At 38.5% G+C, this 26,713-nt stretch overlaps 1 protein-coding gene across 17 annotated transcripts in view; it reads right to left on the reverse strand.

The window, feature by feature from the left end:
• LOC113644346 (receptor-type tyrosine-protein phosphatase mu-like) overlaps nucleotides 1-26,713 on the reverse strand; it is a 197,991-nt gene that overhangs the window by 15,059 nt on the left and 156,219 nt on the right. For 4 of the 17 annotated variants that reach the window (XM_047811072.1, XM_047811078.1, XM_047811076.1 and 1 more), the window contains 9 exons: nucleotides 19,676-19,830; nucleotides 17,670-17,744; nucleotides 16,084-16,110; nucleotides 15,174-15,185; nucleotides 13,923-14,116; nucleotides 12,807-12,815; nucleotides 7,155-7,242; nucleotides 6,238-6,314; nucleotides 2,553-2,589 (listed from right to left, as the gene is read on the reverse strand). In XM_047811072.1, the coding sequence (XP_047667028.1) occupies nucleotides 2,553-2,589; nucleotides 6,238-6,314; nucleotides 7,155-7,242; nucleotides 12,807-12,815; nucleotides 13,923-14,116; nucleotides 15,174-15,185; nucleotides 16,084-16,110; nucleotides 17,670-17,744; nucleotides 19,676-19,830 (674 nt within the window). The remainder of the gene's footprint in view (nucleotides 1-2,552; nucleotides 2,590-6,237; nucleotides 6,315-7,154; nucleotides 7,243-12,806; nucleotides 12,816-13,922; nucleotides 14,117-15,173; nucleotides 15,186-16,083; nucleotides 16,111-17,669; nucleotides 17,745-19,675; nucleotides 19,831-26,713) is intronic. The other 13 variants (XM_047811080.1, XM_047811073.1, XM_047811079.1 and 10 more) reach the window with 7 other exon arrangements.

Genomic DNA, 26,713 nt, shown 5'->3' on the forward strand with positions numbered 1-26,713 from the left:
TAATTAGTGTACACCGCCCTATATGTGACTGACTCAGATGATGGAGTTAAGCTCTCTGTGGCGTGTGAGATAAAATATCACCTTGGGTGTACAGTTTGAAATCTATTCTCAAGTAAAGTTAAGTCAAGTCACTTTTATTGTCACATCACCACAGCACATGTGCCTTGGTGAGTGAAATTCTTGGGAGTGTACTTCAGAAATTGGAAGAAACATACAGGTGAAATTAACAGATGAAAATGTGCAATAGGCTCATACATAAAGTTGGTACACACAGTGTACTATTAGACATACTTACAGTAGCACTACATGTTATATGCAATATGTACATATGTATAAATATAAATATATATTATATATAAAATACGCTCAGGTGCAACAGATTATGTCATGGATGTCATGGATGTGCATCGGATGGTATCCAGTGGTGACAGATAGATTATTGTATTAAATGCAGTGTGTATGTATAGTCCAGTGTTGAACTGTTGAAGTTAAAGTGCAGTGTGTGGCATACCATATTGTGGAAGTATGCTGTAGGGTGTATTAGTTTTGACTGTTAATTAAATGAGCTATCCCTCAGTCGGCTATTCTAAATCTGTTGATTGAGTGTTGTTGAATACTCAATCCTTGTTCAGTCAATTCTTGCTTCTTTTCTACAAGAGAAGCCCTGACGATTGCTTTCATTCTATTTTTGTATTTTTTTGTGAAATTTTATTGTGGACATTTCATGTAATTTAATGAAAAACCTGATTATGTGTTGGGACTGGCATGTTTTCAGAGAGGAGACGTTAATTTCACATCTATAGAAGGTGTACCCAGTTAGTTAGTTAGTTAGTTGCTATAATTTATGATAGCTACTGAGGCTATCTTCATGGCAAGAATGGGTAATAAGATCTAAAATAACCTAAAATCACAGAGAAATAAATATAGACAAATATAGACAACGTACAAGAAATTTTTTACATTAATATATGACAGAAACTCTAAAATTTTTTATGATGAAACCTTGTAAAATGAAGGTGTATCCAGCGTCAGCAGCTTAAAACAAAGGAAAAGATGGAATGCTACATTTTCCAGACAAAGAGCTTTGTGGTTTTTCAGTAACATGCCTTATTAACTACACGAGAATGAGAGAGGGAGAGACAGCAAAGGGAAAGAGAGAGAGAAAGAGAGAGAGAGAGAAAGAGAGAGAGCAAGAAGAAGCTGGTGAAGGATCAACAATCAACTATAGCTGCTGTAATGTGTAAGTGACAAGAAGTACCAATTTGTTTCATGAATGTTTTGCATAATGCATATGTATAAAAAAAACTTTATTAAATATAATAATTGTTGGTTACTTGCTAGGGTATAAGAATAAAACACTTTGGGATGCACAGTAAACCCTGTCATATTTTATTCTTTTCTTGTGACACTATTTATGTGTTCTATACTTAATAATCTACTCAGCACAGTCTTTACTCATTATTACTGCTATGATACCGTATGCTAATCTCTGATGTTCCAAACTGTTTGCAAGGTAAAAAAAAGGGGAGAAATAATGGACACAATTAAGCTTCTTTAGAGTAAACGTATGGTTGGGAAAGAGGGAGGATGTGATGTGAAGCTTCAAAAAGTGTCTTTGATCTAAAAAATGTTGGAGCTTTTTAACTTTTTCCCCCACCATAAAAAGCCAGTGAATACAAAGAGTGTCATGAGTGGCTGGGTCTTTAGTTCACACCAAATTTGTAATAAGTAGTGTTTTTCACAGTTTTGCATTTGCAAAGAATTCTGTAACATAAATCAAAGTTGTAAAATGTCCAGAGATATGTTCACAATTTATACACATAAACATATTTTACTTTTTTAAACTGTAAAGACCTCTTGTGATAAATGCTCTTTGTCATATACAAATGCTGATACAGATGCAACTCTACACTTTGCTGGCTGGGGATCGGCTTTGAAATGAAGTCGGTGAGGAAAAGCAGAGAGAGAACTTAAGAGGCCATTTAGGCACGGAACCGTCTCTGTGGACAGGCCAGGCAGCGCTCCAATAAACAGGTAATTATGCAACTCCCAGTGCCACTATACCAGCTTGTGAGTCTATTAAGAGAAGTGATTGCGTTCGGTGCTGTTTCCTGTCACTGTAGCACCTCCACAAGCCGCCAGCATGCGGGAAAAACACGGCCTCCAAGAAGCTCACAACAATTAACTATCAATCAAACACTGCCTCCAGGGGCTGCTGGGAGAGCGGGCACTGACCGCCAGATTAACTGAGCAACAGAGTGCGCAAGTACGTACCGACTAATCCATTTATTTATTACTCACATCTTTTAACAGCCATCCCACTCCACCGCCTCTGCCAACACTAAGGCTGATTAATTGTTCCAAGACGCTGCTTCAGCACAAGATGGCTCAATGAGTATGAGTTTGTGTATGTGAGTGTGTATAAATATACAGCAAAGTCTGAGTTCCAATCTAAGAACTACACTACACATCAAGGGTCGTTTAGACAGTATAAGATAACATAAGAAAGGAGAAGATAAGATTAGACAGGATAAATGAATGTGTATTCTTACCTTGAGTAGCTATGTAGTGATTCGGTCGATGGTATCCCTGTAAAAAAACAAATGAGTGAAATTAAAGTTATGACTTTATAAGAACTTTTTCTTGTACAATGTAAGTTTTTCTTTTCTCACGATGCTGCATTAGGAAATAAAATTGAAATTATAGCAAATAAAATAATGAAGAAATAATAAAGCGAGCCTTTCCAATTGTTTCAAATTCTCTGCAATGCACCGAGGGAAAAAAAATCGAAACAAAATTATACCTTAAATTACTGTCAGAAAATGTAAACTGCAGTGACGCTAGGATTTGTTCGACACTAATAAAATCTTGCATTTTCTAAAAAATAAACACTGTGTACGTAATGATGCCCACCCCGTTCCACAATACTGTTTACTACTGCTGTAATGATTTTGATTGATATGGGTTGTGGAATTATATTATGGAATAGGCTCAATCTCTGTGGGATTACGCTAATCCCCTCATTTCATTTGTCGAGCGTGGTGTGTCCTAGCAAGGGCTCAGTGTGCAGAAACTCAGTGTTAAGTTAGAAAAGATGTGGTTTTCACTCGTTCACAGTCTCCATTGTTGCAGTCAGCTTCTACTTATTTTCTTATCTACGCCATATTTACTGCAGAAAATCGTCTGTAATTAAAGTTCTGAGCTAGAATAAAGGGCCTGACAGAGTAGAGGAGACATCCCCTGGTTCATCATGGACTTTTTTGTCATTGTGCATGCTGCCATGACACAGATGGGCCCATATAAAGAAGCTTAAATAATCAAGCGGCTACTATTTAATAAACATGGAGGAACTACTGCATTGAAAAAAATTGTTTGCCACCAAGCAAAGTTTTTTGCATAAATGAACAACAAACATAATATAATAAAGAAAAATGTAAAAAAAAATGGGAAAAAATCGTTAAATCTTCATGTTCAGACTCTCAACCCAGTGACTACATCAAACTATTGAGAATTAAATAAGGAAAGAAATGAAACGATTGTTCAATCAAATTCCCAAATCTTTGAAATATAGGACTAAATGCGTTCCTCTTTTTAAATCTTGTATTCGAATGCTATTTTAATGTCAAATGCAATTGCTTGGTGAAGAGTTATTATATGTCTGTTATTGCTCTATGACTAGATTTATTTTTCCATGTATTACAATCTGTGTCAACTCTAAGACATATATGTTGTATTGTCATTTTAATGTACTGTAATACATTTTGTGTAATGTGTTTTAAATGTTATGCAATCAAATGTATATAAGAAACTTGTTTTAATCACACATCCATGATATGAGTGTTGAGAACTTGTTATAATAAGATAATAAGTTGTTGGCACCCATCAGACACCTATCTAGGACTCGTGCACTGACTAAATATGAATTGAGCCTTTGTCCTTGAATGGGAAGGGGTAGGTCTGTGTCAGAAGTGGTAGCTCAAGGGACATTCATCATCAATATTCATAGTCAGCTTAACACAAACAAAAAACACTTCTTTATTTTGATATAAAGTTCACCTCATCTAAAGGTAAGTACTGTAGATGCATAAATGCCACACATTTTAACACCTATTAGCTGTTCTCAGTATCCTACCTACTGTAAGTCAATACTGTTTTGTTTCAGTAGTAAACAAAACTGCAAATTGTTATGTGGATAAAATGGCACCATAAATGTTGTAAAGCATGAATAAATCACTTTTAAGAGCTGGAATAAAGCAGACACGCAGGATTAAACCTCCTTCACATATCTCTCCTTTTGCGAACGCACGATATAATAATGGTGTCTGTCAAGGAGACATGCTTTCACTAATCGTCCTTTAAGATGCTAAGTGTCTTGACTGTATCGCGGCATGTGCTAAAAGCTGGTCAGGTAAATAATTCAGCGTGTGAAGAGCTTGTTCCATCTGCTTCGAGCATCCACGAATCTGTTTGAAGGAAAGCGTAAAGTGTCCTAATGACAAGTGAAAAGGCATGCTAAAGAGGGGAAAAAGAGAGGGAAAGTGAGTGGGAGGAGAGGAGGCGATCAGGATGTGTAGGTGCTGGTAGGGCATGTTGATCCGAAGTGGGTGGCTGACAGGAGGTGAAAATAACATTTACTTGGTCCACAGCTTCGGCTGGAAGTGGAAACATTAGAACGATTTTTTTTTCAGGGGGGTTGGGTCCAACCGGGAGATAACCCAACACACAGACAGACAAGCACAGACAGGTGGCAATGATTATTCTTTTTATCCGTTGACTCTCATGACGACAACAACAAAATCGACAACAGTTCAGTAAACATTCAAAGTCACTCCAGGTCGCTGTGCTCTTCCAATGAGACCGGACGCTGAGAGCAGCCCAGAGCAACCATAAGACTACAGCATGCCTTTAATATTCAAAACAACTTCCTTTGAAATATAACCACTTTGCTCTGTCAGTGAAATTACTTAAAAAAAGAAAGCAAAATGGAAACAACAAGGACAATGACCTATGCTACTCTACATGTGACCAATTTCATTAGACACTGTTTGTTTGATGGGAGCAAAGACACGACAGAGGTCCTTTATACTGAAGCAGAGACACGCTCAGATGTTTCGCCATTTTTAATCATCCCTTTGTGCCTAAATGCTAAACCATGACTGCAGCTGAAATACAAGACAACTGCCTTGATGCTCTGTTTCCTATGCTGGCTCTTGTCAGTTGTCTTATAAGACAGCATTTCAACAGAAGCTACCAGGAAATAGTTTGGGACTTCTGATGCAGCCTGATGCAGACTTCTGATGTTAGTGATGTACGCTAACCCTAAAAGTCTGTGAAATGTGAAAGGTGAAATAAAACTAAGAATAAGTTCCCTCGCTCCTCAGTGTTTTCCGCCACAATTTTTGCATGCTGGATGCCTCACAGGGTGACAGCAAGGATACAACTATGCCAGATGCAAGTACATCGAGAAGGCACCGTTCTCTGCAAATATTCAAAGGCTTCTGTCTCTAAATAAAAAAACCTTAGCTAGCTACATGTTTTTTCCCTCTGAATATAATGCAGAAGAGATATATTTAGGTTTAAATATAAATTTAGGGAAAGTATAAAATGTTATAAAATTGTAATTATTGTTATTATTATCATTTTAATGTTTTAATTTCTGCATTTTAAAATGTTAAATTGAATTTTTTTATTTTTTTACATTTTTAATATTTTAAATTTTTATATTTGCATAAAGCTGTTTGCAACAATGCCGACTGTTAAAAGCACTATGCAAGTACACCTGAATTGATCTGAAGTAATTTTTGCAACATGGTCATACTTTGTGTAAAAGATGTTTAAAAAAAAAGTTTAAAGATTAGGTTGAGCTCAGGTTTATATTTTTGGACTAATCTCAGCCTTAATGACTACATCAGTACTGTATGCAAGAGCATTATCTTCACCGTCTCAACGGCAGACAACAAGAAACGTATACTGGCTTTGTGTCCACTAGACTAAATTACGATTCTCTTAATTAGCTCAAGTAATAAAAGGATTTATGTCTAGGCTCAAAAAAAATCTATGCTAAATCTGTCAGCACTGAGTGGATCAATGATGTTTCCCTTGGAATAATGGGAGGGGTATAGAATGGGTAAGAATGTAAGTCTTCCATTAGACTGCAGAGAATCACATCTATACACAAGCACAATGACCATACACATTGAGCTTTGTGTTTGAGCCTTGACAAGTGTGCATACTTACATCAATATAATTTGCATTAATATAATCTGAGCTTTGCTCTCCGTCTATAGCCTGCAGTCGGACACGGGAGTGGTCATCTGGGGACAATAAGAAGAGAATGAAAGAATGAGAGAAATAAAAAGCCATTACTACTCATAAATGTTAGATACAAGCTTGTAAAAGATTTTCACGTACAGTAGTAGTTTTGTGTGTGTCTTTATAATTACAGCAGATAATATTGTAAATATTATATTAACACTAAAGAGCTAAATATGAATTTCATAATATCTCTTTTATTTCAACATATAAATATGCAGCCCTTATAATATTTTACAATATTTACCTCTGCATTGCCACTTTACGTCAGCAGATAATAACACGTAACAACGTTGTGAATTAAGCATCTGTCGCTCTGCCAGCTGCTACTATGTTTAACTGAAACCAATCCATGTGTTGCAGCTTTTCTTTCCTATTCCTATCAGAGATACTAAGTTGTTGTGAAGGAGTTTCACTATGCAACTCTGCCAGTCCTTTGGGAATGTTCTCTCTATCAGGTCTAACATGGCCTAGGGCTCATGCTCGCCTGGGATTGGCTGGTGCCTCATTAGCCAGCAACAGGAAGTGTGTGGAACCAAACAGAGTGAGCTGTTTCCTCTCAGAGGGAGAAGCGGTTTGTAATGAGTACGGTAGAAATGGGAAAGGTGACTACTGTAGTCTAGTGTAGAAGTCTGGTGAAAAAAGGAGTTGCACTAAAGGTTTCATCTTAAACAGCATTTTAATCATTCTAAACACTTTAGACGGTTGTGTATGTGTATGAACAGGCATATGAATGTATTAGTTTGAGTGAGAATCTCCACGATAGGGCAAAAGGATGACAAAACTCTATGACAGAACAATGTTTCTCGAAAGATCAAATTAAGATTATTATCATTACATACATGCTATGATGTTTCCATAACGGTTCTTCATCCTGTTCTCGTCTTTCTTTGCAGAGTCCCAGGGTGCAGCCTGCCCTTCGAAGAAACTCTGTAGAGAGAAATCAAAACAAGCAGAGACAAGTGTTAAGAAGCAAGAGCACAGAAGGCACAAAAAGGTCAAAGGTTACCATCTTAAATGATGGCTGAGTTGGAGTTCAAACAGAATCAGTGGAAAAGAAGTCAGTTGAACTAACTAGATTCACATCATTATTTGACATCAAGGGACAGGAGCAAGGAACCCTGGGAGTAGTGACAGAACTAAGGGCTATTAGAGGTGCTTCGGCTCAGAGTTTGCAACTGAGACAAAAATGACTTCGCTGCCTGTCTCTCTGACACCACTAAAGGGCTTGAATTGTAGAAATTAAAGAGTAAAAAAAAAATGCAGTCAGCGATGGAATTAAAGCTGACACTCTTCTGAACAGTAACTGATGATGAAATATTAATGCAGTGTGGGGAATCTGCCCATTCAAAACTACTCAGCCACACAATTAAGGCTAATTATGAAGACAAACTTCAAAAGCAGATCTAGTTTGTTAACTGGGATGGGTGAATGTTGGAGTGCTCATGCTTGCAGACTTGTCTGCTCATAGTAGCTTCTTAATGCTGCCAGCTTCCCTCTCGATAAAGTGCGGCTCTGAGGTATAAATAGAGCATAATGATGCATTATTATCCACAAACGGTCGCATAGACAATTGATATGATTGCTGGTGATTGCAAGTGACTACTGCTCTTTCTGTTAGGGAAGCTGAACATCGTTTGGCTGTGAATGTGATGATGACACTGGATTTGTCTGAAGAACAAAGTGCCTTGATCAGCCGCAGCATGGTTAATGACACCGTCAGAGTGATGACTCCCGCTTTCCGCCGAAGTTCCCCACAGAGAAAGCATAAGGCACGAGGGAGCACCTGGGGATGGGAGGCATGCCGTAACCCTGTCTCCTGCTGAATGGGTGCAGTCAAAATTTTTTTTAATGTGAACATGATTTAAATTACTTGTATTGGGCTTAACTTGAGTTACCATTAAGTAAACCATTGACTAGAAAAATGGGGATAGAGATAAATGTCAAATGTAGCCAGAAGCTGGTTTTAGGTTTTTCCTAGACTTTACTTGGGACTTCAAATGCATGCACATCATTTAACAATATGACTTAAAGGAAATTCTACACTATTACTGTTCAGAAATGAGCTCGGATACGATCGCACCTTCTTCCCGAATTAATGGCGTTTATCACATGACCTTTCTGCTGACCAGGCAGGGCTCTGTGAAAGGTCAGCGAGAGACACTTTGAAGGGCAAGCGTATTTAATGCAGATTGCTTTCCCTTCCAACTCATCCATTGAAGTTGGGTTAATACATATTGACAACAATGTTGGCTTGGCTACACTCTCTCTCTCTCTCTCTCTCTCTCTCTCTCTCTCTCTCTCTTTCTCCATCTTGCTCTCTGTCTCTTCCCAGAAACAGTTTAAATTTATAAAAGCAATGCTGGTTTGTTATTCATCGCAGCTTTGTGTCTTTGGAGACAGCTGTCTTTTCATGTCGGCTGAGTGACAGCAAGCCATGGCGTCTCTGAGCCTTTGGAGGGAGGGGGGGAATGACGAACACCTTTAGATGCTTGGTGTGTTTGGCAGGCAGTAATGAGATGCAGAGTCCAACAGTGGGACCGCAGTAGGGGAGAATAATGAGAGCACAGACAAACTAGTTCAGACACGTGTTGAACTTCTTACTGTGCCATGTCAGCTGGAAAAAAGCGAGCGAGATATTAATATATTCAAAACAGTATAAGCAGACACCTTAAAGGCTGTTTATAAAGTACAAATTCTGTCAAACAAATACTAAAATTGTTTTTCTGGTATGATTGCTCAATGCTTTATATGCCATGCAATAATATAAAAAATCCCAAGTTTGAATAGAAAACATTCTGAGCAGAATAACTGGATAATCTTAGTAATGCTTGAGTAATTATTTCTTTTAAATAATGATTTTCAGACTTTCCTGCATGGGAGAAAAATGATAATAAGTATAAATATATGGAGCAGAATCATTAAAATCCAGTGCAGCCTTGCAGCAGATGGAGACAGAATAAAAAGTATAATGGCTGAGAGGGAGCTCGAGGCTGCAGCTGTCCCTCTAGGCCACTGAATACTATTGGTTAGGCCTTAGAAACTCAGTCAATAAGCTAAAACCTAATTGGTGGGCTATAAATAATTAGTCCGAACATGTATACGGTTGTGTGCGTATTCAAAAAGTCGAACTCCGGTGATTTTTCACACTGGATTACTCCAGGAAAAAATCAGATGGCTGCATCAAGGGACCAGATCAGACTCCAAGCACAAACAATAATTACAGATTCATCACTGCCATGCCTCAAAGCAACTTTTCAATAGATAATAATACTCAGTTTCTTGCTCACATTTGACGAGCCCCCTTGTTATGTCTCATACCATTGTATGTTTTGTCTCACTGCCTAGGAGGGTTAAAGGGAAGGGTGGTTATTAAAAATCAGTCATCTGTTTCAGACAAAGCTTTGCAATCTGCACCTGTACTCTCGGCAAAACACAAAGACTTTGGAGTCTTTGAAACCTATCAAGTCAGTGTAAAGAGTTGTGTCAAACAAAGTAATAAAAGGACAACAATAAATGCATCACAACAGCTAACAAAAGGAAATATTCTTAGTATTTGCATGTGATTTCTTAAATAGGACGAGTTCCAGGATCATCATCAGTGGGATGTAATTTCTTTTAACAAATAATCACTGCCATTACAAATAGAGTGTACAGTACCTCCTATCTCTCACTCAAAAGTAAATAAAACATTTCTACATTCATATACAGTATCTCACAAAAGTGAGTAGACCTCTCACATTTCAGCAAACATTTTATTATATGTTCTCAAGGGACAAAGCTATAGAAATAAAAATTGGATATATGGTGTGTAGCCAATGTGCTGCTTGTATAGCAGTATATATTTACTGTCCTCTAAAAATAACTCAACATACAGCCATTATTGTCTAAATAACTGGCAACAAAAGTGACTACACCCTAAGTGAACATGTCAATACTGTGTCCAAAGTGTGTATTTTGTGTGAGCAGCATTGTTGTCAGCCACTGCCTTAATCCTCCTGGGTGAGAAATTCACCAAAGGTACATAGGATGTTGCTGGTATCCTCTTGAACTCCTCAATAAAGACATCATAGAACTGCAAGATGTTAAACACATGGAATTTCTCCCCCTTCCGCTTGAGGATGCCCCACAGGTTTACCAATAGGGTCTGGAGACATGCTTGGCCACTCCATCACCTTCGCCTTCACCAGCACATTAGTTGTCTCCTTGGTGAGTTACGACATGTGTTTGGGGTCGTTTTCACAACAGAAAGCTGCAGTTTGGCCCTTAAGGGAGGGCATCATGTTCTGCTTCAGAATGTTACATTTGCATTTACAGTATTTAGCAGACACCCTTATTCAGAGTGACTTAAATGTATTATAATTTATACAACTGGACAATTGAGGGTTAAGGGCCTTGCTCAGTGGCCCAGCAGTAGCAGCTAGGTGAACCTGGGATTTGAACTCATTACCTTCTGATCTGTAGTCCAACACCTTAACCACTGAGCTACCACATCCCCATGTTGGAATTCATGTTTCATTCAATAAACGCAGCTTCCCAGTACTAGCAGCACTCATGCAGCCCCAGACCACAATGCTACCACCACCATGCTTGACTGTAGGCAAGACAAAAAATTTTTTTGGTATTCCTCACCAGTGCGTTGCCACACATGCTGGACATCATCTGAGCCAAACGACAGACCGTTATCATGATGAATAGGACATGTGGCTTTGCATGGTTAAACAATCTACAGCTGTTATCACTTAGGGTGTACTCACTTTTTTGACAATAGTGGCTGTATGTTAAGTTATTTTCAGAGGACAATAAATCTATGCCACTATACAAGCAGCATATTGACTACTCTAAAATATATCCAAATTTCATTTCTATTGTCTCTTGAGAAGATATACTCAAATGTTCCTGAAAAGTGAGGGATGTACAGCACTATTGTGTAACTCAACATTTCACTTAATAAGGACAAAGTCCTTTTTTTTTTTTTTAAAGATTTTGATGCCGCACCTGTTTCTTCATTTCATTAAATAATGTTTACAGCATCAAGCAACAATCTGTTCATGTTACTTAAAATAGTTTGAAAACTTAAATAGAATTCACTGTAGCTAGGAACTATATTAAAATAAAGAAATGTTGGATTATGCACAACACAGAATTGGCCATAGGAATAATTTAAAACCTTCACAGAAACACTACAAAAGCTGCCAATACTTTTAGTCTTAGAGTACTAGAGAGTTTTTGGGGTGAATGTATTGAAATCAAATTTCATCACTGTTTCAATGTGTACTACAAAACATGCAAATTGTGCTTTACAAACTTTAAGAATGTCATTAAATGAAATGCATTGCAAACCATTTGACTGTATATGAGAGAATTTTGGCTGGACACACACACATGGGTCCTGAAACATATCCTACTTAATAAAATCATCAGCAAACATCCTGATTTCACTGAATGACAGTTGCCTCTGAATAAATGTGGAGCTTAAGTTAAATTTCATTGACTGAAAGTTAATCACAACTCATAATCACAAAGTTGTTCGTATGACATCACTGGAACGATTCACCAGATGTTAACTAATTCCATGTCCAATTCATCATAACCCTGACCAGGATGGAACAATTACTGAAGATGAATGGATGAATGTTATCCAGCTTGATACTGTAGTCAATTTGGCTCATAGGATTAACTACACAATATAATAATGTGTGCATTATCATTAGCGAATTGGTTAGCTAGTTTAATATTTGGTAGCTAAATGGATTAGCTAATTTTGCCATCCAGTGCCTTGTAAATTAAAATGAGAATTTTTCTGGCCAGTATGTCACCCTGAAAATGATGAAAACGAATGCCAGTGATGATGTCATATGAACAAATCTGTGGCTGGGTGATCACATTTAACTTAAACTCCTTGCCAATTGAGACAGTAAGTGACACACTGCAAAAGAGGACATTCTGAAGTCCATCACAACCTCCTGCATGCTGGTATGGCATAGTTAGCATGTTCAGATGTAAGCATATATGGCTGAAGTCAATCTTCATAGCAAAGCATGACACAGTGTCCAAAAGCAAAAGTGGCATAGTAAGCATTAGCATGAGTGACACATTAATCCATAAGCAAGGCTGCTATTCAAAATTATAACTGTGTCTTTCTTAAAATATAAAGCTCCTTGTAATTCGATTGCTACAACGTAAGTTATATCTAATGTCGTGATTTACTTCTGGAGTTTTAAAGTGTTGTGGGTTCAATGTGATTTAAGCTTGAAATGGTTATTTTAAAAGAAATAAATGATGAATATATGAATGAATTGCATTCAATTTACAGTCATGAGATAACTTTGTACATGTACATGGTGAATTGTCACACATCCTCTGCAGCCACAATATAAGACCTAAATGACAAGCCACTGGACAGTATTAAGTTGGCAAGTTCTGGCAAGTCAAAGTGCAACTAGCAAGCAGCTATAACATACTTATAATCACATCCAAAAATGTCTGCTTACCTCATTTAGCTTCCCAATGTTAATGTATGGAATAACAAGAAGCATGGATCAGGGAAAAGATAAGTTAAGAGTTTAGTGCTCAGTTTTTAGACCTCATCAGCTCTAAAGTTAATTTTTCTAAGACAGGTGAGCAAAGACAGCAAACGAAAGCATACTACAGTGACTTTGTGTTTTTTTTTTTATAGCTTAATGGGCATTGAGAATGAAAGATAAAAAGAAAACATTTATATCGAAAAGGAGGAAAAGTGGGGGAAGGGGAGGAGGGGTTGGTAGGATGCATCAATTATTTTTCAGACTGTATTTTTAACCTGCATAGCATAGCTCCTGAGCTACCTCTGCCCTAAAAAAATCTTTATCCATAATGAATTGAGCCCTCGGGGTAGCCTGGAACGAGGGCTGAATGGGGGTATTTAAGCTGAAAAATTTATTTTATTCTGGTCTTATTTAACAATGAAGTGGCAGGTGGAGGAGAAGCGCATGAAACGTGGTTTGGTTGGAACTACACTAAAGGTGAATCAGTTCTTGCTTTATATAGAAAGCGGAAGATGAGATGGACAGAAAGTGCATGCACACATTCAAACGGTTGAGACTGTGGATGATGAGAGTGTGTGTTGAAAGAGCCGTTTGTTTAACGAGGAGCGTCTGTGGGCTCAAACTCGGGCGCTTGGCACCGCTGACATCTCTTAGCTGTCTTAGCTGTTAACAAATAGTCTCAGTCGCTGAATCCCTCAAGCGTGTCTGCCAGCAAGCGGGAACAGGAGACTTTCAGATTTAAGAGCTAATTTTTCCACCAAGATAATTTAGGGGTTGCTAGGTAGTTAAAAAGATTCCTGTCTTAAAGAGCTAAGCAGGGTGGCATGGAGTCAACAAACTGCAGAACCATGAACACAGAGCTGGGGGAGTGGAGGGATGACACAAGCACTAAGTGCAAGGACATAAATTTGTCCTTTTTGCATATTAAGCGCTCATGAAAAGTCCATTAGAGAGAGATAGAAAACACATTTATGCACTCCATGCACAACAACTAAAAACGAGACAAAGGTTGAGGAAGAAAAAGAAACTCAAAAAGGGAGGGTGTAGGAAGAGAAAGAAAGAAAGACAAAGGCAGTATCTCACCTCATATTCTTCCTTGAAGCCATAGCCCTCAGCACATTTCATCTGGGTGATGTGCTGAAGCAGATCTGCCACGCGGATGGCTGGATGGAGCTGCCCTGTTTGGTAGGGCACATCCACTGCCTCCCTTTTCTTAAAGGAATGAGTGTGGGATTGAACCAAGCTGCTGGTCTCACTGGTCATTGTGTGGTTCTCATCTGCAGCAGGTCAGAGAAACAGGGGGCCAGAGGGAACTGGTCAGGCCTGAAGTAACATGCACGTACCTTCACAAAATTCTAACAACCCGTCAGAGAAATGGATGAATACAGGATTTTGCGATCGAGTTACAATATGAGATAAACATGAGGAAATGAGCATTAGTACGCATCACAGTAAGTAAAATACTGTGCAAAAGTCTTAGGTGCATTTAGAAAAATTATCCAAATCCCTTATAAATAACAAAAGAAAACATATCTACATATAAAAAAACTAACTAAATAAGGTTAACAGTAGAAAAAAATAGTCAACATGTGGTGTGAAATTTACATTGTGGAGATGCTGATACAGTTCTCCTGGAGACTCCATTAGGGTTTTTGATTTATGTGAGAAATGGTCTGTTACTTAATATGCTTCTCTATCATTTAATTTTCATAAAAAATGAATGTTTGCAAGACCTTTAAAACCTATGAATTTTGCACAGTACTGTAAGTGTAAGGCTAATAATACAATATGCACATAGAGCAGATATAAATTGAAATGTTGAATAGATTACCTAGATTATCTAGTTACTTATAAAAATCAGAGTGTTATAATAAATTCCTGTTCTGATATGCTACCTGACAGCTGAGATCTCTACACAAACTTGCTATACAGAGTTAGATCTATGGCAAAATGGTTGCACAGATGGTGAAAATGGTGAACGCCTGTAGCTCTCCATGACACATGGAATAAAAGAGTGTGACCTTAGCAGTTACGATGACAATGTCAATGTCAGATGAGACACCTTCACAACAAAGTGACTGGGGTGTGGGAGTGAAACCAAAGAGTAGAATAATAGGGTGCAGGTGGGAGGGGGGATGTCACATCGTCCACGTATGCATGAAGAGGACGCCCACAGGTGACGGCCATGCTAACTAATGGCTGCACAGGTGGACAGGGGAGGGCGAGATGCTACGCAAGGCCATGCGAGGCAACACAGTTTGGGGGAGAAGGTCCCTTCGGCATGACCCACATACATCTCCACCCCCAAAAACACAGGGCAGACTGGCAACTTACCATTAATTGGCACTTTTTAAGAGGATACATAAGAGGTTAAATGTGAAGAAAAAAGGAGAAGAGAAAGGAAACAGGGTATAAGCAACAAGATAGTTGAAACAAGAGCACCTAGACATATTTTGACTCTTGTCCATAAAAGGAGCCTATTCTGAAATTCTGGCTGGATTGACCTACCATTTAAAATAGAGTCATGACAATTAAGTGTTGCCTTACTGTAAAACAAAAAAACATCTAGGCCAAATTAATGATTAAAAAAAATCATACTGAGTCAAAAGCAATGTGTAGAGCTGCTCTGCTAAAGCATGTGTATTCAAGTCCTCTTCTAGCATAGTGGAATTGTGCCAAATGTCTGATTTGATGACACACTGTGAACGACAATGTTAAGTTTTGCTTAAACCAAATCAATGCACTTTTTTGTAAGGAAGCTTATGAGACGCATAATATTGAAGTAAGTTCTTCAAACTGCGCTAACTGGGCTTTTTACACTGTCATTAAGAGATGTCTAGATGGCCGTGGGCTGTTGTTTTCCTTATGTGTTTGTTCACTTGTTTACTGCACCACACTGTCACCCCCCTCATCCAGTCCACATTATCTGTCCATGCACATGAGAGGTCATAGACATACGTGACGTCACACGCACGACACGGAATGCGGATGGGATGGGGTGAAGCCAACCTGAGCTCGGGGAGAAAAAAGACCCTCGCCTCACAGAGAAGAGGAAAGCAGGCAGGTATGGATGTGAGGAAGCCATCATCAGTAACAAAAATAAATCTCTCTATCCCTTTCCTCTCTCGCTTACTGTCCATTATCCTGACGTGTCTCTTAAAAGCTATCACAGAAATGCACATGTAACAGCTCACATGACATAAAACTAGGTATTAGAGAAACAGGAAGTGAAATATTGTCTCACCTAAGATAGCAGTTGGCACAAAGGGGTCTGCTCAAAACCAGTGAAGATTTTTGAAGGTTATAAAGAAGAGAAAAAAGTGGGAAGGTAAATACAGGACAGAAATAAGCAGTAGAGCATGTGACAGTTAGAACTGCAATTAAATTGAAGACATTTTTGTCTAAAAAGGAAGAACAATGCATATCTAATGAAATCTTAGAACAGGTGTCAATCTCAGGTTCTGAAGGGTCACAAATGCAATTATGTTCATTTTATTATTTTATAATATAAGAAGTGTCTCTATTCTCTAGTCTGGTTGTGGTCATGAGTTAGTTCATAATGATGGCATCATTTGCATACGTTCATACCATGGCTTCTTTGCTATAGTAGTAATGATGACGTCATTAGGTAATGAAGAGCACACCTATGCTCAGTCTCAGTAATTAATGCGGGATGTGTTACTTATACTTTTTTTTTTGGCACTACAGACACACATTATTTTATAGCAGTGTTTCTGCAAGTTGTCTGTAAAATGAAAAACCCATCTCTTCTATTGCTTTTGGCTCTATTTGAGTCTATAACAAAACATTAAGATGCCACACTATTACTTTCTACACAGATTAGCTAATGTTGTCCTTCGGCTGCTCCAGGTTCAGGGTCTCCACAGATGAACATACGATCGGCAAATTTAATTTACAATTAATTCCTGACACAACACTCCCATTGTATCCAGGCTTGGGGCCGACACTGAGATTTAACCCCTCAGTTACTGGGTTGGTTCCCAGCCTGAGAAATTAATCCCAAACCATAACAATGAGGAGGAGGATCCTGCTGCTGGACCACCAAGGACATCAGATCAGCTAATATTCAATATACAGTATAAACAAAGTTATGCATATTATTTGATCCTTATGTCATGTTAGTTGTAGTTGTTACGGTTGACTTTTAGGTTTGGGTTGTAGTCTGCTATATAATAATGAAGCTTTATGGTCAAGCTGGTGGTGCAGACAGAACATGTGTGTTGTGGGCTTGATGTTTGGTCTCGACAGTTACTATACACTGAGAACTGGTGTATTATGGTTGTTTTAATATATTCATTTTCAGCTTGTGTGGACTGAATGAAAGAAAGGCCTTGAGTTTGACACCTGTGCTTTAGAAAGAATAATAATAAAGTATAATATGATCTAAATATAAAATCGAATATTTCTCAATATGAGATATAAGACAACTAAACAAATTTAAGATTGTTGAGTTTATTTTTAGACACTTTTAATTTAGACACAGTTTAATTTGAATCCAAATTTGTTGTCATTTCAAGCAGTTTAAATATCCATAATGAGAAATATTAACTATGTTTCAGTATATATGAAAGAAATAGAATTAATGCAGTATTATTAACCGTGTACATAATGCTTTTATGGTAAACATTAATGACTGGACATGGTTCTTCCTTGGAGATGACAGATTAAACTTAGCAAAGCAAAAAATACCGAATACAAGCTTACTAGGTTTTAGGGCTCTTTTTTAACCTGCACAGACTGATTTTGCTTTATTTGAATAAAATTAAGAGCGAAAGCATGGTGGAGGTCAGAAGTCAGAGCTGAGATTACCTGGGTAATAGGTGTTGGGCACTGAAGTGCTGAGTGTGTTAGTCTTCAAGGTAAATGATGACGGTGAGGAAACAGCTTTTAATCGAAGAAAAAAGAGAAAGAGAAGTAAATTTACTTGAAAAAACACATTCCTGAATTTTCTTTGTCTAATATCCCATGACCTCTTTAAGTAAATGACATTTTCATATACCAAACATGGCTGTGTGCCTTCCTCTGTGTTATTTTAAGACTTAAGATATCCATAATTCCCCTGACTGTCAGTTTAATTCAGTCTAAGGTTGTCTAATTTGCCCTAAAATACCACTGTGACGTGAATGAGGAATAGCTCAAATATTTTACAGACAGCTAAAATAAAATAAACCGCTCAGTGAACAGCCCTACAAAGCCATGTGTGGTCAGACTGAAGAGGTAGTGTTAAGCCTGTAGGTGGTGAAGAGCTGAATGAGCGGCTGTCAGGTAGGTTCTGGCTCTCTGACAGCTGCCAGAAGGCATTGTCTGATGTGACCTGCCTGTCAATCACAGCTATGGTGGCTGACAGCAGGATAAGGTCACGCATGAACTACCCTGGCGTTCGCTGCACTTCTGTCCCGGTCGCTAAGAGCGCATGTTTATTTATTTATCCTTGTTTGTTGGCCACTCCGCCGGGTCACACATCAGCCATGTCGGGCGTAAAAGAAGGTGCAGTCTGATTGAAATATTAACAATCGCTATAAAGAAGTGGCTGCTGTTCCTGCTCCATTTTCTTATTACCTGACAGACTCCCAGCTGCATGAGACTACTGTACATAATGTACACACATGCCTCACAGTTTTATTCTACACTAAAACACACAAATTATAAAAATCACTAACTAATGATATAATGCTAATCATAGTTTGTGACTGAAATGGGCTATGCTCTCTTGGTGTCTAAGATTCCTGTGATATTCACTAATTGTAGATTATGATTATGAAGAAGAGGGCAGTTACTGTAGGGCTTTCCACTGTGTGCTCAGTTGACCTGTGCATGTGCAGCAGTCGGCGGAATTGACCAAATTTGAAGAAAATGTATATAAAATGTAAAAAAAACAAAAACAAACAAACAAAAAAAACAATTAAAAAGTGCTCTGTGACTCAATCATATCCTGATTAGACTGAAATGACTACAACCTAATGCTAGGGGGAGTTTTCTAAATGAACATGAAGGACAGGTGGACCTATTTGTTCTGATTTGTTGAACATTGGGAGTCCACATTATATTTTTTTTATAATTTTACCTCCTGCTTACAAAACAGGAAGACCTGGACATCACAGAGGTCAGAGTTCTCCTTTACAGATACATTTTACAGATATTTTATTGTTGCTGTCAAAATGGCAGAAGAATAGACTATCTTAACATAAAAAAAACTGGAATCTGAGACTGTATGACAATTTGAAAGCATCTCTTAATCTCTGTCTTCAGGACTACTGCAAATCATTTAAATGATAAAAAATATATGTGTCAACACTTCATTAAAAGGTACAGTGTGTTCAGGGAGGGGACAGACTTCAGTCTAGCTAAGCAGATAGATGCAGATCCAGGCGCTGGTGATCCAACAATCACTGACAGAGGACTATGGACTAATCCTACAAAGGGTAAGAAAATTTCTACCTAGAGAATAGACACCAAAACACCCAAGATTAAAGATGAGTACACGAAGATGTGAACCAGGCATGGCTCTAAGGGCTCTTTAGATCCTTTAACCACTTTATACGTCCAGATTATGATTCAGTTGTTCATCAAAAGCACATTATTTAGTTAGAGCTACAATGATACAAGTGTGAGAGGGAAGAATGTAAGTCTGGGTCTGCCAGTTGGTCCTAAAAGCTAGCAGCAGCACCACACAGCAGGCACAGAGTCAGCCCTGTTACATTACCCCTAGAGCAGATAAGGTTAAGGGCCTTGCTCAATGGCTTTTCAGTTCAGACTTGTACCCAAACTTTCTGATTAGTCAGCACATGCATGATTTACATCAGTAAACAACTCACTTCTTCCATTGAGATTGTGTGTGTCCATGAAGGAGATGGCCTCGTCACAGTTGGTGCCCTGCTCTGTGTAGCTTTTATCCATGGAGTTCACCATTACTGTCATCTCCTGCCTTGTGCTGCTGCTCAGGGTCTCCTTACGCTTCTTTGCAAGTTTCCTTTATTCAAAGACAAAGAAATCACACAATAACTTAAAAAAACATTGGCATAGATTAAGGATGAAAGAATTTTAAAATGGACAAATGAATGAAAAAAAGAAATAAATTACACGAAATTCTTACAATTAATGCTTTCATAGAACTGTTAAGGAAAAAACTTTTTTTTTTAAATAAAAAAGTTGCGATAGATCATGTTTTGTTTGCTGGTTGAAAAGGTTATAATAAAACCACAAAACAGAATTCTTTTCTCCTTTCACATTATGGACTGGTGATTTCTGACTAACACAAATATGCTCACATTATACGTCAAACAAACCAGCACTCATCCAGTGCTCAGAGCAGGACAGTTACGGCCTTAAATACCTGCACAACGACTGCCACCATTTCACTAATGCACTCTCCTGAGACATGTTGTCACTACGAAGGAGAACACACTCTATCTCCTTGACGAAAGAGAGAGAATATGCTGATGAAGAAAAGAAAAAGGTTCTGCGAAGAGCATTTCGCTTCAGGCTATGTGATGCTGCCAGGCTTGACTTAAGAGTTTTGAAGGGCATGAATCTGCAGACAGCTAACTCGAACAACTCCGCTTGTTCGTTGTCTCTGCTTTTTCATTTTTAATTGAAGGAGTCAGTAAAGCGTGATGTGGCAGCTTTGCTTATGATGACACATGGTTGCTATGGGAATTGATGCAATGTTAGTCCTTATCTACAGTAACCTTACCAAGGTGTTGGTTCAGATACAGCTCCATTCTGCAGGGCTGCCTCAAAGCTTGAGGCACACATTAAGACTGTAGACGTCTTTAAACCCTTTTGGAAAACATTAAGCTTCAATTTGTTTGCTGGCCTATGAGCAGAAGGATAACAAGCCATGGCAGTAAAACATAATCAACACTGGTGTTGCCAGGTTGGATCCTGGATGTCCATTGATTCGCCTGTCATATAATCCTTTTGATATGAACCCAAACCTGTTAAAGCTAAATCAGTCAACACTGCACACCAGTTAAAAACTTTTGACTTCATAAATGCTCCAATATAAAAAAACAACAGTACTGGCTTTTTTCTCACACTTCTGTAAAGGTTTCATCTGCAATAACTGCAAGACAGTATAGTATGTCCCTTATATATTCCGACAAACTCAGGAACTAATATAGGGATCTCTACAGGCCTAAACATGGCAGCCAAACATTCTGTAGTATAAATGTAGTTCCACTGCCATGATCTGCAAATGAAGACTGCAAACATGATAAGAAGGCTGATGAACATCCCAAATGCCCACCAGAGCAATCACACTCTCCAGAATGTAAGTCCAGGAGCTGGAGGCCATTTTCATGCAGACAGTGGTGCTTGCCATAGCTGCCATTACCTGGCTGTTACCGGAACCTGACTGGGGACATAGTCTTATCACTAATGGAGGTCCCTCCACAGAATCTGATAGATCCTGATCAGCATTAAGTGGTTTTAAAAAAGGAACATCAGCAGACAGCCAAACATGGCCCTGTAGTCTGCACATTAAACATAAATAAATGAAAGTAAAGCCATGTCTCTCTTTTCTCTTCACCTTCAAGCGTTTAGCAGCTGAAGGTCAGAGAAATTGGGGCTTTTTACAAATGGAAAAAAGAAAAAAAAAAGCTCTCCAATAGCCTGAGGGGATTTTTGGGTAAAATGCATCTCTCCCCTGCCATCTCATCTCATGGCTCCCTGCTCTGAATGTTAACTTTTCTGTAGCCCTTTTCCATCAAAGCAAAGTTCTACATTATACAACTCTGCTCAGTTCTACCATACGGATAAGTTGTTGTTTTGAAACACCATTCGCTCATCTTCAAAAAATCCTTTATCCTGGGCAGCGTTGTGATTCTTAAATACCATGTTATTCTATATTTTTGTTGTCTGGTTTAGGGCTACATCAATAAGACATACTACAGTAGCAGATAAATGATTAGCTGGTGCTGATGTTATCACAGTGTGACTGAGGTGCTTGAACTGCACCTTTCTCCCAAAGTACTGCATGACATTTCTTAATGTCTGAAAAGATTACATCATATTAACCCAGCTGATGTGCTGTAGCACTGCTGACCTACTCAGCAACAATTACTCCCGTTTGAGGACGTCAATAAACTCTTATAAAATTCTTTTATGTATAAATATTTGACAGTTTGGTAAAACTATTTTCTGACTTTAATAAGAGTAATTCATTCTGTCTTTCAAAATACACGTGATATACATATGCTTGCGAATACATCTTCAGTAATTGATTTGATATCGGCTAAATCATGCACGAAGCTCCCGCGGAAATTTACTACAACACTCAAGCCGACAAACAGCATTAAGCCATTAAATCATATGCAAACTGTTTGTATTTGCGAAAACAACTTAGACAGGATGCATATAAATGACGCTTTGCTATTTAAATGGCCATTTCTCAACTCTATGCTAATTTACATTCCCAGTTAATCAAATCTGATTTATAGCAGGGGAATTTCCAAGGTAGTAACACTTCAGTTAAAAGTACAGAAAGCTCTCTTTAATCGGCAACGCTTAAATCTCCCTTGCAGCGCTTTACAAATACCGGCTTCAAATTTACAGGCTCTTGTCCTCATCAAAATCAGCATCTCGTCTCAGATCCTTGCATTGGCAAAGATTTGTCACCACGCAGTCATTCTCCTGCTGCACGTAAAAACAAATTAAAGTGTCTGCAGAAAGTGCTGGAAAATTACAGTGAGCATGATAATCACAAACATGGCAGAGCTGAGCTCATTTCAAAGCATTCATGTACGGAGAAATAATCAGAGCTGTTAAATTGGGGACAAATTCCAGCTTGCACAACACTAATGACTCAAGAGACAGACGCAAGCTTAAGCACTACAGAGCAAACACAAAGAGTAGCAAACAATACAGAGTCCTGCCGTTTAAAATTAAGAAAACAAGAACAATATGAGCTTATTGCACATTTTTATCATGATTCCTGCTCCCTTTCATCTCTTCCAAGAGAATGGGAAATTCTCACTACGCTAAATGACAGCGGGAGTTTAAATGCGAGGCCTTGTAATTCCACTGAAAGCCTGTGGTACATTTGATGGGTATAATTGTATCTCATACCGTTACTGCAACAACTGAAAGGAGAAAAGCGGCAGGTGACCTTTAAACACAGCAGCACATAGTCCCCGCTAATAGACGGCCGTGAGCTAATGAAGCTCTCCCACAGTCACCCACTCTACATAGGTCTCTGGTATTCAGTTCGCTTCCAGATGGCCGCCAGCACCCTTTACTCTCCCCGCATTTCTACAAGTGGGTGACTCTACAGGAAGCTAATAGTTCAACTGTTTCTCTAAATTTGTTTGTTGCCGAAGTGACACTTAACTTACATTGTCATCTAATGTGTAATCTGTAATTTGGTGCCTGGGAATTAGTTCTATTAACACTATAAATACAAAAGGCACCCGTGGGGGAAACACATGAGTTCACAGAATTTACCGATTCTCATTTAGACGGATTTACGCAGCATGTTTAATGGTTCAATAGAATGTTAGTACTTGCTTTAAAAAAACAACAACATTACCATCACAAATAAAAATGCAGTAATATAAAGACCAAAGTCTTAGAGGACACAGAACAACGTATGTGCAACAATGTAGTGCACTGATTATTTACTTCAAGCACAACCGCCTCTCTGTATTGCCCCCTCTGCAATGCTACCTTATGTGTTCCAGGTGGTCAAATGTGGAATAAAATTCAAGCCCTTTTTGGTATTGTTTTGGCTCCCAGAATGCACCAGCAGTAACAGAGACTCGACTCACATGGCTTACATTTATACATTTGGATGTGCCGTTTATCCAGTGCAATTTACAAATGAGATATAAATGAGCAGAGAGGCTTAAGAGAATGGTCAGTAACACAGCAGTGCTGCTTGGTGGTGCTGGGGTTTGAACTCACAACCTTCTCATTAGCTTTAACTGCAGAATCACTACGGTGTAAAAAACAAAAAAAAACCAAACACTAAACAGCATTTATTGATTCAGTAAGGAATGTTTCAATTAAATCTGCTGTACTAACTGCAGAAAAGCAAAGGCACGGCAGACATAGTTCTTAAATACAGGTTCTGTTTATATTTTACTCCAAGCATTTTATTCTTGTCATATTTTACTGGTGTCAACATTTTGCTGTTTGCACATGTAGAAATGACACAACACACAGGAGTTCAATAGTAATATTGAAATAGCCTTCAGAGTTTTTAACGAATCAAAAAAGGCATTGGCATGTGTACTGTGTGTAAGGATAAGCTCATTATCAGCAACATCACAGTTGGCAGATAAGCCCTGATTGACAAAATGCAGTCCCTCAAGCTTGTTTGTTCAGGTTTTATTTTCTACCTTTGTAAATGATAATGTTTTTAACAATAGCAGATGCCACCAACCATCTGGAAGAGCACTGGCCCCTCTGTAAAGGAATAGAAATTGATACATAAATTCTGTGAGTTTTAACACTGCTGGAAATTTTCCCATTGCTTTCTTGCGTTCTATTAGAAAAGTTTATTCATTTTTTTAATACGCAAACTTCATGGGCACCAAATGCATGGAGCATTATATCCATTTTTTTGGTCTGAGATGTTTAAATTGTCTCTATTTCATGCAGTCACCTGGGAAGGTGGAGCGATTGAAGCACTATCTCAAAAAACAGCAGGGAATTGGACAAAAGCGAGAGCAGCCTATTTCTTTGCAAATATCAGAATGCACTTTGTCTCATGGTGCAATGAGGACAGCAAGCAGAGAGAAAATGGAAAACAAATGTGAAAGTGCTCTATGGAGATACGATAAGTGATGATGAAATTTTAGGGACAAGGACAACACCTGGAAATTAGATGCTACAGTGCCTCCACTAAGACTAGATGAGTTATAAACCATTTATAATGCTCTATACAATGCCTTTGAAAGGATGTAATAATTGCTTGGATCTAGAAGATATTCAAACTCCCACTGAAAGCACAACTACGCTCAGATGAAAACTATGACATACAATAAAACAGCACTTTCTTAGCTGCTTGCTGTTGGGGAAAGAAAATGACACAAGACAGATGACATGGTAGTGCTCAGTGGCAAAGTCGGCGCCATCAATCCTGAGAAGGAAGCCAATGCTGGAGAAGCTGCTGAGGGGCTTTAAGAGTCTGACACCAGCTGAGAGTGAAACACATCACTTCAGATGAGCGATGCGTCTTTGTAGACCTTTTGGCACCTTGGCAATCATGCTACATTTCCACCAGTCTGGGTCTGTCTCTTTTAAAGTGTTGCAACAGCTACATAGATTCCAGATGGTGGAATCTTCTCCGTTTAAGAGTCAATGATGTGTTGTGTTCACGTTGTGTGTTTCATGGAAAGTACGGAAGTGGAAGTGAGACATCAGATTTCAATTTCTGTATAGGATGTGTTTGAGTTTATCTGGTGGATCTCAGCTACGTTGAAATGGTGGGCACAGGAAGGACAAGCTGAAGCACACAACCACCTAGGAACATCCTGCTGTGCTTTTAACAGACACACGGAAAACACATCTACTGCCCATGCATACCTTATGCTTGTCACCGTCCCTAAAGACTTCCTCTCTAAACCTTTCAATTTCTGTTCTCTCTCTATTTTTTAACCGGCCTGAGACATTTTCTATTTCTCCTTTCCATCTGCCCTTCCATTTGAAGGCAAAACTTGAAACCATGCAGACGGAAAGGATTTAGAATGGAAGAGATGAAAAACAGTGAAAGATCCTTTTAAAGAGAAGTGCGGTTCTTATTTTATGAGAGAGAAAAACATAAATAAAAGCCCCTGCCATGCTGTACGTGGTTGGAAGCTGTGATGGCCAAGGCCTCTGGAGAGCAGAACTGCAGATGTACCCTTGAGCAAGGCACTCTGTCCATACCACCACCGCAATGAGACTCATTTTGTTCATCATTTACAGCTATAAATCTAGACATCAGGCAGGGGTGCGCTGACGCTGACCTTGGGTTAAAAGCAGAGGCATTACGCACAGGAGCGATGGGACATCTTCATCAATAATTAGAAAACACGCTTGGACAAATATTGCAGCTTTCAAGAAACAAATAAAGAATAAAAATAAATATAGTATAAATATAGTTGGTAGTGGCTTAAAAGACAACCACTGAGAACCAAATCACTCTTTTGTGTCTACAAGAACAATCACCTTCCTGTGAAACGGCGGATTAACTCAAACAGATGACAATTATACCCGTTTATTCTGCAGAAACACATGCAAAGCATCTAGATGTTTTCCTGTTAATATAATTCCAGTTTGGTCCAAACAACATGCAGAGCCAAAAAAAAAAATGACGATTTATCAGGACGAATGATCTATTAGTATGTACGGCAATGATGAAAGGGTCTTCGAATAAGCAGCGTGCGCACTGGAGCTTGGGATGAGCTGTCACTATGGCATCAACTGCACTTCTACAAACACACGCTGGGGTCACCTTTAGGTTTTCTCTGACACATTTCCACTGTGTGTTATTTCAGGATGACACTTTTGTCAGAATTCTTTATAACGAGGGCTTGTATATTTTGAGGGACTTTGCATGGATTTTGCTTTGCATGAATTAACCCTGTATGGTCTCTGCTTTTACTTCAGTGACTACAGTGAAACTATTTATTAGTTTCACTGTAGATGTTATGAAGTGAACACATTTCCTGTCTAAAAATTAGGATGAAAATCTCAGACTGCAACAAATTTTGTCTAAAAGCAACCTATAAGGAGGATGACATAAGAGGATGGATTTCACAAAATTCACAGAACAGCTATAAATACAGCAGTTGCAATGTATAAACAAAAAGGAAACCGGATTGTTGAAATGTACCAACAGGAAATGTCTTACTTTTCTACTCTTAAAG

This window comes from Tachysurus fulvidraco, chromosome 3 (assembly GCF_022655615.1).
Source record: "Tachysurus fulvidraco isolate hzauxx_2018 chromosome 3, HZAU_PFXX_2.0, whole genome shotgun sequence".
NCBI lineage: Eukaryota > Metazoa > Chordata > Actinopteri > Siluriformes > Bagridae > Tachysurus > Tachysurus fulvidraco.